The sequence below is a fragment of the Cyprinodon variegatus genome, unplaced genomic scaffold, assembly GCF_000732505.1.
Source record: "Cyprinodon variegatus isolate N-32 unplaced genomic scaffold, C_variegatus-1.0 Scaffold35, whole genome shotgun sequence".
Classification (NCBI taxonomy): Eukaryota; Metazoa; Chordata; class Actinopteri; order Cyprinodontiformes; family Cyprinodontidae; genus Cyprinodon; species Cyprinodon variegatus.
This window is the reverse complement of record NW_015150488.1, coordinates 653929-668832: the sequence shown is the minus strand read 5'-3', so window position 1 is coordinate 668832 and position 14904 is coordinate 653929. Positions and strand designations below refer to the sequence as shown.

Here is a 14904-nt window from a genome sequence, read left to right as displayed (position 1 = left end):
TCAGAGCGGATCACGGTTACCCCAGTCTCATTTTTGTTTGTTCTGTAAGGAGATGTTAAGGTTTGCATTATTGTTGCAGGCCCATGTCAACAAGATTTCAAATGATTCCGCAAACACGTATTTGTTTAATAACCAAATGTTGGGTTCGGCAGAGGTTAAGGCATGCTGCTGTTCAACTGAGTCGCTCAAGGGAGATGTCAGTTTTCTCCCGTGGTTTCCATTCGGATGTCATTTGTTTCTCTTAGCAAGATTATTAGAAATGAACCACTGGAGCTTTTTAGTACCACAGAACAATTTAAACACAGCATGATGGCAAACCCACACTGTATTTGCAGTCTGGTGGAAATGTGCTCTTTGAGAAGCTAACTGCAGTCTGGGGATTATTAGTTGGATTTTGTGCACTAAGGATCGCTGGGACTGATGCTCATCTCACAGTAAAAGCCGGTCTGGATGGTTCCACGCTAACAGAACACTGGGGTTTCTTTTAGTGCACGTTAGCGTGGAGCATGACAAACGTGTCACTTAGGCGGTAGAAAATGTGTTTTCTGTGTGTATTAGAAGAACTCGGAGAACATGTCATCCAGCCCTCTGCATCCATCCAGGCCGTCACCCTCTGCCTGCTGTGACTGGATTCGTACACAAAAGAAAAATAAAACTGCTTATTGAACCTGTGAAGGATGGCACGTTCATACCCCCCCCTCCCATTGAGATCCAGTATAATTGTGTAGTGTTAATTGTGTAATATTCACCTTGTACAGCTGTATTCCTACAAATATGGTTTACTGTATCATTGATACTGTAGTTTCAAAGACGTGAACAACTATTTTTATGAAATGCGACAGTACTGATATATTACATTTTGCTAAAAAACAAAAAACTTGTTTACTGAAAGATATTCTGAAATACTGTCAAATAAACTCTTGACATGGTGTAAAACAGACTTCTTTGGAGACTCTTGCTTAAAGAATCGTCATCAAAATTGTATATCCAAACTGATACATCTGTACCCTATTTTAACCATGTAATTTAAAGGAACTACATCTGATTGTTTTGTCTTGTTAAGAAAAATGCTTTTAAGAACAACATATGAGTTTAAAGAGGTAATTTAATAATTATATTTGATTAGTTGATTGGATGACTTTTCTCTGCTAATGGAACAAGGGGGAACCTGTAAGACAAGGTATGTAAACAGAAAGGTTTGGCTATCGGGGCTCCGAGGAAGGCAGCAATACTTTCACTCGTGGTGGAGAGCTTTGAAGGACCACCTTGGACTAGATTTGGATTCAAGTATGCTGCTATTCTAGATAGAAAAATAACTTTTAAATATATATATATATATACACATTTTTTTTCTTTTATTGTGCTTAACTTTCTGCTTTTATTACTGAGATTTTATCTTTGTCTGTCAGATAGGTGAAGCTGTGGAGGATTATGCACAACATTGAAGCCCCATATAATTAGTCTTGTGAATGTAGGAGAGCAGCAGTGTTTCTATTAAGAGAAAACCAGTTGGAGTAACAGCTTTGCTTCATTTTGTGCAGAATCCGGTATAGTTCCTAAACTTTATCTAATGAACTTTGCTTTTATGCCCAAGCATGAACCCTGAGGTAAATTTTCACCATTCTCACAATTCAAACACAATACAATGTAGAAAGAGTGAATCACAAACCATTAAAACTGTCTTTAAAATTTTACTTCAATGTTTACCCCTGTAAAAAAAAAAAAAAAAAAAAAAAAAAGGTTCTTCAGTGTTATTTAACTAACTACACACGTTCCACCGTCACCTTGTTCCCACTCAGCATGTGATGAGCTAAGGTTTTATGACTGCAGACATGACACTGCAAAGCCTTTGTGGGAAGAGGGGCATAATGAGAAAGTTTGGCACTGCAGACCTGAAAATGACCAACTACACTGCAAAAAAATGTATCTAGAAATAAGTAAACGTTTAATTAATTAAGTGCATTTACCGTTAATTTTAGTATGTAAATAGGATGATCTGCCAATGGAATGGGTATGTTTTTTTTAAAAATAAGATAATTACATAATATGCACTTGAAATAAGACATTGCAATTGTTTTTCATGTTTTAAATGTAAATCATCTTGTTCTATTGGCTAAGTGTCTCACTCACCTCCTTAATTCAAGAAAAAATGCACTTATTTTAAGAAAAAACAACTTATTGAGATTCTGTTTTTTTACAGAAAAAGGGCACGTTCGATCTCCAATGGTATTTCACAAATAATCCATCAATAAATAAATCCTTGCAACATTAGGCTACACAATCAACCAACATAGAGTATTGTTGTAGTTTGAAAGTCAATTTCCATTCACACATTATCTAATATAACACAACTCCTTTCCTATAATAATACCCCTTAAAAAGGCACGCCACATCCATACAGGTGTTTAAACATAAAAACTTCCCTAAGCTCAGAAAAATGTTTCAACTTATGTAAAATAGTTTCATTGTTCTTTAAAAAAACAAATTAGTAAAAAGCTAAACAAGAACTGGGCCAATATGCTTTGTCTATTGCAAACCTTCAGTTTTCTTTATATTTATTGGAGATAATAATTAGCAAGTGCATGACTGACTGAATTCGATTTTGGTACGCTAACGGTAAAAAGAAAGTTCCAGCAAAAAGGGAAATTACAAAAAGGTCCAAGTTTCAAACAAATGTAAACCCAGCACATTATTGTCGCTCCTGGCTCAGAGGGAGAGCTTTCCTGTCATTGCTCAGTGTAACTTTCTGTAGGACCGAAAATTTGACCGTCTCCTTGTCCGTTCAGAGGAGCCTTCAGATGGGGGAGGAGACAAAACATTCAGAAAGTAAATAAAGGATTAATAACCAGGAGGGAGTTTCAAAAAAGACATAAGAAAGTCACGTCTTACATGTGTACGTCTGTAGATCCCCATTTGGAAACGACAGCAAACCACATCAACCAGGTATCCCACAATTCCATGGATCATGCCTGCAGGAAGGACAGATTCAACTTAAACTCTGGTGTTCATAAAACCAGAGGGATAAAACAGGATCACAGCAGCCTGGTTGTTAAATATGTAAGGCTTTTCTTTTATGTGATGAAGGCCGTTGAGCAGAATGAATTCAAAAACGTATTAATATTAAATGAAGCCAGGTTTTTAACATAATTTATGGAAAAAGGTTGTATACAGTCACAAATCAGTTGAATTATATGATTATCATGTTCCCAAATTCATTACACCTGGAAAGAAAAACTTCACCATCCTTGCCTTTTTTTCTTTTAGCCATTTGTATGATTAAAATTCTTACATACTGTTTTAACTGGTAAAAGAAAATCAAAATGAAGAGTTTATTAAAGTCTTTAAAAACACATGTAGGATAAACATAATTCTCCAAAACTGAGAGTTCATTACAAACTCCAATACTGTTAATTGCTAACTTCAAATAAAAACAGAATAGAACTATTTATAAGATTTTTATTTACAACTGAAATGCTGAATTAAATTGAAGATGTGATGGACTACCAGACGGTGGTGGATAAATCTTCCATTTAATAAAACATCAAATTCATTATTGCAACTAATAAAAATGTTAGCTTTTCTCTAGGGCAAGTATTGAATGTAGAATGGGCTTAAAAATTTAATTTTTGGACCATATTATAGAAAAGAGCAGAAGACTCAAATGTTTCATCACTTACAAATCTTAAGGTTTCAGCTATAAATCTACATTAAGTATTGTAAATTGTAAGAATTAGTTTCCTTTAAAGCATATACCATATGTGCTTATTTATATGGAACTTAAAAAAAACACACTTGCTGACCATACGTGCTGCACAACAAAAAAGGAAAGATGAAAACTATTATAATACAACAAAATAAAAAAAATAAAAAAATATGACATTTTCTTATTTAGATACTTCAGAGAGCTAAAAAAAAAAAAAAAAAAAAAAAAGAAATCTCTTTTTTTTTTTGGCTTATCAGTTGACTGCTTCCTCCCAAGCCAATTTTAACACCTTTTAAACAGCTGCCAAAACATCTCATGAAGCTGTTGGTTATGGATCACCAAACCCAAATGTTGTCATTTCAGCACCACTTGGATTAGCTGATCATGGATGAGTAGATTTATTTTACTGGCATGTAGGCAAGGCTGAATATTGCGTAATTAATTTTTATTTTAATCCTGTCAGATTCAGCTCAACTCAAAATCAGTAGTAGAAAAGTAAAATCAAAAAAAAGAAATGGAAGGAAAGTTAGACCATATTACAAAGTGGTGTTCTTTGAGCCCTGCCCTTATATAACAGAACCGCAGATATCTTTCTGGTGTGCAGAACCAGATTATTGCATATTGCATATATATATATATATATATATGTATATATATATTTATATATAAATATAATTTTGGTTGAGGATAAACTTCCACATCTCCATCAGTTTACAGTTTGGATGTTCTCGGGCTCTAGAAAAAATAGCTGCACAATACAATGAAAATGTCAATGATTATTTAAGCAGGATCCTACACCAAAATAAAATGTAAAAAAATTTAGAAATCCTCTTTCATCTACCCGTTGTAGAAAAAATGCCTCCAATGATGCCACAGAGTCTGACGAGAAACTGCCAGAGAGGCATATGCTGCTCGGTGACTTTGACCATCAGTGAGCTGATGTCGTATTTCATGAAGATCCCTGAGACTCCGTGGCTGCCTGCAGCGTGGTTTATGACTCGCTCCTACAGGAATATCACACGTTAACCACAGAAACATTTGACCATTAGGCTAGTTAGAGGAAAACCTTTGAACGTACCCGCTCTGAGACAGAATACTGATGCGTTTCTGCAGACACTTTGTAAGTGTTTAGCTTGGTGGGCACAATGGTGATGAAGTACTGGAACATGTGGTTTGCTAGAGACAGGAAAAATGTTTTTATGTAAAAGCTGATAAAAATGTCAGAGGATTAGTAAATGTAAAGATGTATAAAACTGTTTCCACAGCAGGAACTGAGAGCAGATCAAAGGTTTAACAGTTTGAAGAACATGTGCTTTCTGATAGTCACTGATAGGTTCCAGTAGTTGAAGTTACTAAATGATTAAACTATGGATTTTAGAGACAAAAATCAGCCAGAGAAAGCAGCGAGATGACTGATGCTTTCTCATGCTAAAGAGAGAAGATGGTTGGTTTTGTAAAAACAGTTTTTGCTTGAGTTTAACTGCTCAGCGTTTTTGATCCATTGTGAAGTGTTTATCTACAAAAAGGAGCTGGGATGGAAAGCTTCAGAAGAGAATACCCTTACTGACCAAAATCAGCCAACTCTTCACAGCTTATTTGGAAATCCCAAAAGACTATCAATCTAGTGCGGACAAAGTATTTAGGTCTACTGGGTAAAACGTATAACACTCTGGTCAGAAGGCGGCTACTACAGGATGAAGGAAAGAGACTTTAAGCAGCAGTGTTGCTCTATTATATCCAGCTGAGGTTTAAGCCTGTTTCTCATTAAACATTCTGAGTTTGGAAACAGTCTTCTGGAAATCTCAGCAGAACCTTAGGAGGCAGTAAGAGTCTATTACTACCTCCAGAGGTGATTTAGGGACATAATACTGCTGCTTTTTTCACCCCTTCAAATCATGTCAGAACATTTCATTTGATTGCACATGTCGATCACAGAAATAGACGATCTAAAGGAAGTAGCGTTCAGGTTGGCGTCTTTTAAAATAAAGTTTGTTCCAAAAGTTTTTTGCAGAGAGCTGCCATTCCCCCTTTCACAGCATAAAGCTGCAGATCTAAGTATAAAATATAAGCATGAAGCAACCGTTACTTGCTTGTTTTCATTAGTTATAAATTCTAAATTATTATTCTTTTAATACATATTTTTGTTTGACAAAGTTATAATTGGTGAATCCCCAGTGCAGGTTAGAATGAAAAGAGTAGCTAAGTTCTGTAGAGGAAATAAAAATAGAAGACAAACTGTTAGTGAGAATGTACATAGGCACCATCAGTAGTGATCTTTTCTGTGCCATCCAGAGCGTTGATCAGTCCAGGGATCTCTTCTCCAAATGATAAATGGTCAATTCGATGAGAGAAGTTGTAAGCTGGAAAGCAACAAACCAAAACAACCCAATGAAGTGAATACAGTTACTATAGCGGGCATAATATGAGACAGTTCTTCATTAAATCAGAAAATCTCACAGTCATGGCTGACTAGTGCAGCGAGGTGGGCATGCCCTCTGGGGTGAGGTATGGACCTGTGGAGAAATGACACGTTCAGGTCAGTCTAGAGGAGAGAGTTCTGCTCTATTAAGGGCTTGATCATTCTAGACTTTCATCTTTTCATAGATATGCAGGTTTTGTGGATTTAAAAAAACTCAACTAACAGGTGGATGTAACTCAGATAAATTTTGGCTTGATCTAATTTTTTGAAGTCCTCTAGCCCAAATGGGAAAAGAACCACAATTAGAGAAAACAAGCTTCAACAGGAAATATTTCAAAAATTACATTTACAATAAAAAAAACTGTAATTTATACTTAAGGCTTTATGATCATGCCCATAATTGAATAAATACAACTAACTACCAAAATAAGTTAACAAATATTCCAAAGCTGAAACTCGATTGATAACAAAAATAAAATGGATATGCATTGGAGAAAAAAAAGAATAATATTAGCTGGGTTCAAAATGTGGAAGCAAATTACCAGAGCCACAACTTGATAAGTTTAGGTGTCCGAACTGACTGGTCAGGAGCACATTGGATTATGTTGGTCCACACTGAGTGCAAATACAACTAACATTATAGCATTATCCCTAACAAAAAGGGAGTTAGGTTACTGTCAGAGAAATGGCTCCTTAAGTCCTCGAAGTTAAATTAGAAACTGAATATAGTACATTTGGACAATAGAAACAAATGTGGAAATGATATTTGGTCTACATTTTAGGACAGGAAAGACAGTATTGAATTGAGAAAGCTTCCTGAAGAGGTGGCGAAACGTCTTCAAATCTTGAAAACCAAGTCCAGTGGATATTTTTTGAATTTTTACGGAACAGTGTTAGGTACATACTTGCCAATAGTGATGTGGAAATTCCCCGCCACTTTGTTAACGTACAGGTGTCCATGTATCCTGCACGCACTGCGTGAACTGGAGCTCTCATCACTGAAGAAGGAAAGTCCAAATAAAAAGAACCAAATAGTTAGCTTCATCGGTGTGTTCTTACCAAACACAAGAGATCAACTTAAGTGTTCACCTCTGAGTCGGAGCAGGAGGAGGTCCTTTCATTGCAGACTTGAAGAGCAAGTTCTGCAGAGAGTGCTCCACTCTGAGACGCTCCTGGAGGTGAAGGAGAGTCCTAGCAGAGAAAACATGACGATGGTAAACACATGGACTGATTTTAGATCATGCTTGTCAGACCAACCACTCGAAGCGTCTGACATAAGTCACACTCTCCGTTTCAGAATCTTTCATACATAGATAAGGAGATAGGCAGCTTGGGGTTAGGTGTGTTGCTCCACAGCACTTCAACACATGACAGTAGAAGCTAGAAGCTAATATTAACCCAAAAACTTTCAGATAGAATGATTAATACCTTCCCACTGTTAATAACATTACGGACGATTAAATATAGCCTTAACTTGGAAGCTGCATTAATAGCAGCCTTTTTATTGAAGATTGCACAAATAATCAAACCACTGCGCTCAATACACTTTTGTTTTAGTTTTTTTTTTTTTTGTAGCATGTCGGCTAACTTAAATCTGTACTGCTCCAAATCCTTCAAATAAGGTATTGGAAACCACAGACTGAATGCAAATTGTTTAACGTGGGATTTTTTTTAAATGTGAAACCTTTAACTTTTTTGTCCAAATATCAAAATTGCTTTATTTGTGAGTTTTTAAGTGCACTGGGTTGTTTTGCTTGTGAATGCAACTGATATCATTATATATATATATATATATATTTTTTTTTTTTTTTTATGTTGGATTCTACTTGAAAGATGCAGAAATTACAGTTTTTTTTTTTTTTTACTGCACTTACATGTGCCACAGTTTTCGCTCCGGTGGGAGTTCAAACTTGACCTGTAATGTGAAAAAAAAAGAATAAACATCCATCAGATAGTCACAGAGGGAAGAAATACCATTACAATGTAAAAACAAAAGAATGGTTAAGAAAAAAGCTCCAACTCACTGGTTCATATTCTAAACCATCAGAAGCAACCATGGTCTCGGCCAGATCCAGGACATCTGCTCCTATATCTGAATGGTACAAGGAAGACACAACCCATATAAGAACACAACATACATTTCTAGCTTTGGAAATCTATATTTGATTAATTCATCTTCTTAATAAAAGTGTTAATAGTATTTTCATTATCATAACATAAAAATCTTATTTGATATTTTGCTAATGTTTTGATGAGAAACTCTACTTTGCAGACAATGATTATATATTTTTTTCTTTATAAACATTAACAAATCAAACTGCATACAAAATATGTAATCAAAGTGACACAAATATATGAAATTAAATATTCTTTAGTTTTTTTTCCTCTACCCCTACATTGTTTAGAGCTATTTTTAGAAAGTAATTTAATTTCTCAAGCAGAATTTGCAAAAACAACTTGACGTTTGATCCCTTTCTAATTCTGTAAACTTGGCACCAAAGCAAATGATAGGGCTCTTGACCATTTACTCCTTCACCAATTCATTGCCACACATTGCAACAAAATCCACTCTGATTTTGTACCCCTTAATAAAAACAAAAAAATATTTTATACCAAAGAATTCAATTGCATAGCATTGAATTTCTCTTTGTAGTTCAGGATTATTGGCATATATAGATGTTTTTTCCAAATATATTGTTCAAAGGCTGATATTTTACATTGTATTACTTGATTTTTTTTTTTTATTGATTTTTCTAAATCAAAATGAGTATGTTACAGCATACAGTATATTTTGTAATGAATACCTTTTACACCTTATTTACAATAAGCATTTATTGGAGTTAAATAATCTCATTTTTTTAAGGTCGACTATTTGAAGATAAAGGCAAATCCCTTTAAATCGATTGAATCCAATAGCTTCGTACATAATTTCCATTATAAGTAGTTTTATAAACCATCAATAATTAATCAATATTAAGACAAAATGTCATTAAGAATCCTTAGTTCCCATCATAAATCAACCCAAAAAACATAACTATCATTGGGAACTTACACTGGCATCGCATGGCGACAGTGATGTCCACGTTTATCCTGAGTTTGCTGTAAATGAGGAACACCACAGGTGAGGACATTTGCACATACTGTAACAGCAGAGATATGGTTGCTTGTTTTTTAACCTGGTAAAGTCTTTATCCACTTCGTATTCATAGTTCATCCATGTATTTCTGTACACAAAGAACTCCAGGAAGGCGAGGACAGCCATGAGAGAGAAAGCTACCAGAGACACTGAGATATTCCACAGAGATGTGCGGTTAATAAACCAGCTATCGCAGCCTGTATATTAGCCTGTATGTTAGCTAGTACCTGTCCCCCCACTGGCAGTTGTCTCCACGTAGCTCTCCGGCACTTTTGGGAAAGCATCCAGTTCTTTCACCAGAGTCAGAGCCTTTTTCCTGGATATTCTCCTCATGTTTGGGACCAGCAGCGGGAATATGAAGTCCTCACATAAGTGGATAGCTGCAGGCTGCTAGCTATATAAATATTAACAGTGATTGGCGACACTTTTCATGACAACTACCAAGCTAAACGTTCACGTCACGCGAACTGTTTCAAAAGTGACTGCCTAGTGTCTTTACGACGTAAAAAAATATATTTTAAAAACGTATATTTGAGTAATGAGATGTATTGTAATAATCAGGAAACACAACACACCAAGGAAGTTACCTGGGAGAAGATGATTCGCTGCTGTCTTCTTCTCCATTCAGATCAGAACCGATTCGACTTAATATCGGCGCCCTCTAGTGGTCGTTTGGTGTTATTACTTAAATGCTAGAGCGGTTGCAAGTTTTAATAATTCTACTTTTCAACCAGCATATATAGCGTTAACTTTTATTTAATAGATGTAAGGTTTTATTTTATTTCTTTTTTCTTGTCTTTCTTGCTTACTGTTTATTATTTTGCGCAAAACGTGGACATTTACTTGACTGGCAAACATCTGAATTTACACTTGTTGAAAATGTCTGTAGAAAATGGTTGTTGAGAATACCTATAGTGCAATATGGTTGCTCTGTAATGTTCTTTGCAGAAACAAATAAAGTTGTATTGAGGAAATAAAAAAGAAAAAAAAACAGCATTGTTTATTTACGGAAGAGGATTAGGGCCACTGAAAAAAAAATAAAAAAAGTTAACAGATTTTTAAATGTTATTTCAGTATGAGAAAAAAATCAGAATTCAGATTTTTCATCCCCATTATATAGTTACATTATATATCCATACATTATTTACATTATAGTAACTTCTTTTTTTATTACTCTAACATTAAATCATGCACTTTGTTTCTCAGTTTGTTCACACTCGATCTTTTGAAATGAAAAAAGGGTTTAATTAAAAAAGATAAAATAAATTGGCCACCATCTTTTATATTAACAAAAGACAGTAGAAAAATGGTATTACCATTTAAATAATCTATTATTCATTTATATATCTAGTCGATAGCATATATTGATCAAATTCAATGAAAGACAGACTTAAAACCTGAGCTTTGATGGTGAAAACAAAAAAACGTAATCTTTTTTCTTAAATGACACATTTAACACATTTAAGTAAAAAAAAATATATATATACGAAACATTTTAGTGAGATGAACCAGAGCAAAAGGCAATCAGCGATGCAGAATAACTTTAAATGAGACAGGCAGTTATTTATTGAAACTCATTTTCTTATAATTAGGGTGAGAGGAACATTGTGCATTTTAATAACAATTCCATTAATATAACTTTTTCTTCAGTTAGTCTTGTGTCTTTTCAAACAAAATCAAGATTAAACAATAAAAACAAATTCACTCTTACGACTCATATATCTATCTACACTGACATACTCTATGACTTCAAGTATTTCTTTGGTAAGATTTTGTAACCGAGATGTGTAAGCATGCCAAAAAAAAAAAAAACTCCAATTCCTCAGAGTTGCTTCTAACATCCAGTATGGAATCTGACAGAAGCTGACGATCACACGAACGCACAAGTACCTGCAGCCGAAGCAGGTTTATGGCTGACTCTCTGTTTGAAGTGAAAACCTTTCGTTCTACTCCGCAGCCACAGAATCGGGCCCCTCATCACGCAGCACGGCCGTCTCCAGGACATCAGAGGTCGGCGTGTCTGCTCGCTCCTGCGACAGATCTTCAGAGCATCTACTGACGGTGGGCGAGATCACATCAGGGCTTGTGTCGCAGGATTCTGTGCTCTGCTCTGATGTGGCTGTGGTGGTTGTCGTAGCAACGCTGGGAAGCATCGGGTCAAATTCCTCATCTTCGTCCTCCAAGATGGGCGACTCATGTATGTCTGTCATGAAAAAAAAAAAATCTGAGCTGCAACAATGTCTAATCTGATGAAATATAACCAGTATTACTTTTTTCACAGTACAAAAACACATTTTTTTGTTTTATTGAGATTTTATGTGACAGACAAATACAAAGCCACATTATGAGCCAGTGTAAGGATTATGATGCACACCTTTTTCATTATTTGTAGTGTAGCAGACATTTGTATTAAAACCTTTAAATAAACAGTTTACAATCACTATTTATTGGAATTAGAGCTGCAGGTCTTTTGAGAAAGGACTACCAGCTTAGATATCCAGAGACCGAAAACTTTTTCAAACAGCTTAAACTCAGTCAGATTGGACAGAGAGCATCTGAACAGAATTGTAAAGGAAATACTTTAGATTCTTACTAGAACCTAGGTCAGACCTTTAACTGCAATCAGTCTAACATGAATATGCTTTGATCTGGACCATTTCGTTATAGCTCTAAGTTTCATGCTTTTAGTCATTGTTATGCTGGAAGGTCAACCTCCAGCCCAGTCCTCCATACCAAGGCCTCAAATACTGTATTTAGCTTCAATTCTCACAAGCTTCCCTGTCAGTCTAAGATGAGCATCTGCAACTTTCAGCAGTGTGGTGATCTGCAGGCAATGTTTTCTTCAACACTGAGATATATATGTGTTACATGTTTTTGTGCTGTAACACTGATATAAAAAGATATATAATTTTTTTCTTTTTTCTTGAATCAGGTTACTGGGCCAAAGATCCTGTGAAAGTGAACTTTGCCGTCCAAGCTGCGAGGTTTTTCTAAAGCTGAACAGATCACATGAGGAGGAGAAGGTTATGGTCATCGGGATTAATGGAGAAATTCACCTGAACACCATGCAGGGACAGAAGAATTGTAAACTTCTAACAGATATTTACAATTCAGAACTTTGCTTTCATACACTATACCTCCTTTATTCTTATACATAAGAAAAATGGAGGGTTAGTCAATAACTTTTTCTTGAATGTGACGTCTTTGTTCCTTGATTTATGACTGTAAAAAAAAAAAGACTTCTAGGGATGAATAGTTTTTTAAAGCATTTTAGAAAAAAAAACGTTACCCATTCAAGCTCTTACTGTCCATTTTAAGCCATCTAGAAGTTAATGAAAATTAATGGATGAAAAGAAACAGCTAACTTACTGCTAAAGGCTTCTGGGTATTGCTTTGCAATCTTCCCTTTTAGTGTCCTGGAGAACCAGAGAAAGATCCAACAATGAGAAGTTGTGCTTTGGACACTGCAGATATGACTGAACAACAAGACCAACAGCTTACCTGATCCTCCTGAAGATGCTGTCCAGGTCTTTCTTCATGTCCACCAGGGTGCGAGTGTGAAGCAGGAAACGCTCATTCATCTGCTGCAGCCTCACATTTGACAGTCCGTTAAAGTTGATCAGCATCTCATTGGTTTTCTCAAAGCGGTCCAGCCTGTTTGGAGAAAAGTTATGCAAAATAAAAATAAAAACATGGACGCGCTGGATGCCATATCTGCAGAACAGTGAGGGAACATCCGACCCAAAGTACATTCAGAGAAAATAGGCTACAGGCTTAAACATTCACAGGCGTATAACTACTGAGGTGTCAGTCTACTCATTAAACAATGTTTTAGTCGTAAAGGGTCAAACAGAAAAAAATATTTTAAATATATTTTTTAATAAATGTCTCTTTAAATTATTTTCTATCATTACTACCTCCAACTTTATGGCTTAGAACCTCATCCTTCTATTAACACAAATCTCAACTGCCTGTAGAGGACACAATCTGTTCATTTAAAAGGCAACCAACCCAAAATGTTTGGCACATCCAAATATTTATGCAGCAATCTTTGTAAATCACCTGCATCCACACTTATTGCACGTATCTTTAAAAAAATAAATGAATGATAATATATATATATATATATATATATATATATATATATATATATATATATATATATATATATATAATAGCATACAAAGCACCTATTATTGTGAACCTTTGTATATCAGGCCCAATGTCTGGCAGAGAACTACCTGGATTTCACCCTGAATCCAAAATCCCAATGATGTAATACGGTGGTGGCAGCATCATCCTGTGCAGCTCTTCAGCTTAAAATTGAAAGCCGCTCAGATTTCACTGAAGTTGGCTGAAATTGAATGCTAGGAGGTTTGCATCATCTTGGAAAGGATACTAAATTCACAGCTGAGGCAACAGTTTATATATATATAAAAAAAGCACATCAGCAGCAGGATTTTAAGGTCGATATTCAAAGATAATCTCTCTTCGTTTTGACTGGGATTGAGTTATTGTACTGGTATTAATTAAAACAGACTTTAGCCGTTAGATATATAAAGCTAGACTATATTTACAAAGAAATAAAGCTCCTACAGTAGTAAAACACCAACATAATGAAACCACTAACTCCTGCATAAAGCTACTTACATGTGTCTCTGAGCCTGAATTATTGCGTTCACATCTTCGGAGTTCACCATGCTCAGCATCCTGTTGCAGAACACTGCAGAGGCTGTGGGCTCCGCCATGGTGACAGAAAGCTGCAGAAACAATCACCCATATTTAAATCAGTGGCCCCATGATGCTGTGATGTGGTTGGTCGCACTCCCTATTTCTTCATTTACATGGGTTTTCTAAGATATTATTCTCCTTCCTGGTCGTGGTCGGAGGAGGCGGACTACAGATAAATTTACTTACCTCTGCACCAACCGTTTCTCTGATCAGTGAAGGCTGTTAACTACATCTGACAACACACTGAAATAAACAATAATACATTAAACTTCCTGTCACAGGATTCCGGTGCCTTTCTTCGTGTGTGTGTGTGTGATGTTCATGACTCATTATTGCCCCCTGCTGGAAAGGCATGCACAAGACTACTGGGTCTTCGCTGATCAGTTCATCACATTATTGCTGTTTTTTTTCTTCCTTTTTTAGCTGTTGTTGTTTTATGTGTGGAATAAAATCAAATTAAGTGTGGTCATCTGCCTACTAAACCAGTCCTAACAGGTATTGAGTGGGAGAAGGGGAACAACCGGAATCATCACAGGGGGCAACACAGTCGCTGACAGACTTTCTACTGCATGTGGAGTTGGTTCGGATAATTCAGATAGAAGAAATTAGATGATAAACATATTTTTTTAGTAACACTGTTGATCAAAGAATTGTTCACAGCTGGGAGATTTAGATATGAGATCATCTATATTACCCAAAAGTCTTTTTATTGGAAAAAAGGAAGGTATCTTAATGAAAATAATGCATACCATTGATAATGCATGAACAAGTCTTTGTTGGCATATCTTGTTTACTTACCGTATTTGTTATTAGATGAAGAAGGAAATGGATGGATGGATGGATGGATGGATGGATGGATGGATGGATGGATGGATGGATGGATGGATGGATGGATGGATGGATGGATGGATGGAT

The 14904-nt window shown here is 35.7% G+C and overlaps 2 protein-coding genes across 2 annotated transcripts; both read right to left on the bottom strand.

The window, feature by feature from the left end:
- Window positions 1-1727: 1727 nt before the first annotated feature.
- On the bottom strand, window positions 1728-9859 carry LOC107103566 (endoplasmic reticulum-Golgi intermediate compartment protein 2-like). Its single transcript, XM_015403310.1, has 13 exons — window positions 9486-9859; window positions 9299-9407; window positions 9175-9221; window positions 8147-8214; window positions 7997-8037; window positions 7212-7313; window positions 7028-7120; window positions 6161-6216; window positions 5965-6063; window positions 4782-4879; window positions 4545-4707; window positions 2890-2969; window positions 1728-2792 (listed from the first exon to the last, which is right to left on the bottom strand). Exons 1-13 carry the CDS (start codon window positions 9589-9591, stop codon window positions 2727-2729), a joined length of 1128 nt encoding a protein of 375 aa, XP_015258796.1. The 5' UTR covers window positions 9592-9859; the 3' UTR covers window positions 1728-2726.
- Window positions 9860-10792: 933 nt separating this feature from the next.
- On the bottom strand, window positions 10793-14304 carry kxd1 (KxDL motif containing 1). The gene is made up of 5 exons (XM_015403647.1): window positions 14176-14304; window positions 13909-14018; window positions 12760-12912; window positions 12628-12674; window positions 10793-11461 (listed from the first exon to the last, which is right to left on the bottom strand). Exons 2-5 carry the CDS (start codon window positions 14004-14006, stop codon window positions 11205-11207), a joined length of 555 nt encoding a protein of 184 aa, XP_015259133.1. The 5' UTR covers window positions 14007-14018; window positions 14176-14304; the 3' UTR covers window positions 10793-11204.
- Window positions 14305-14904: the final 600 nt, after the last annotated feature.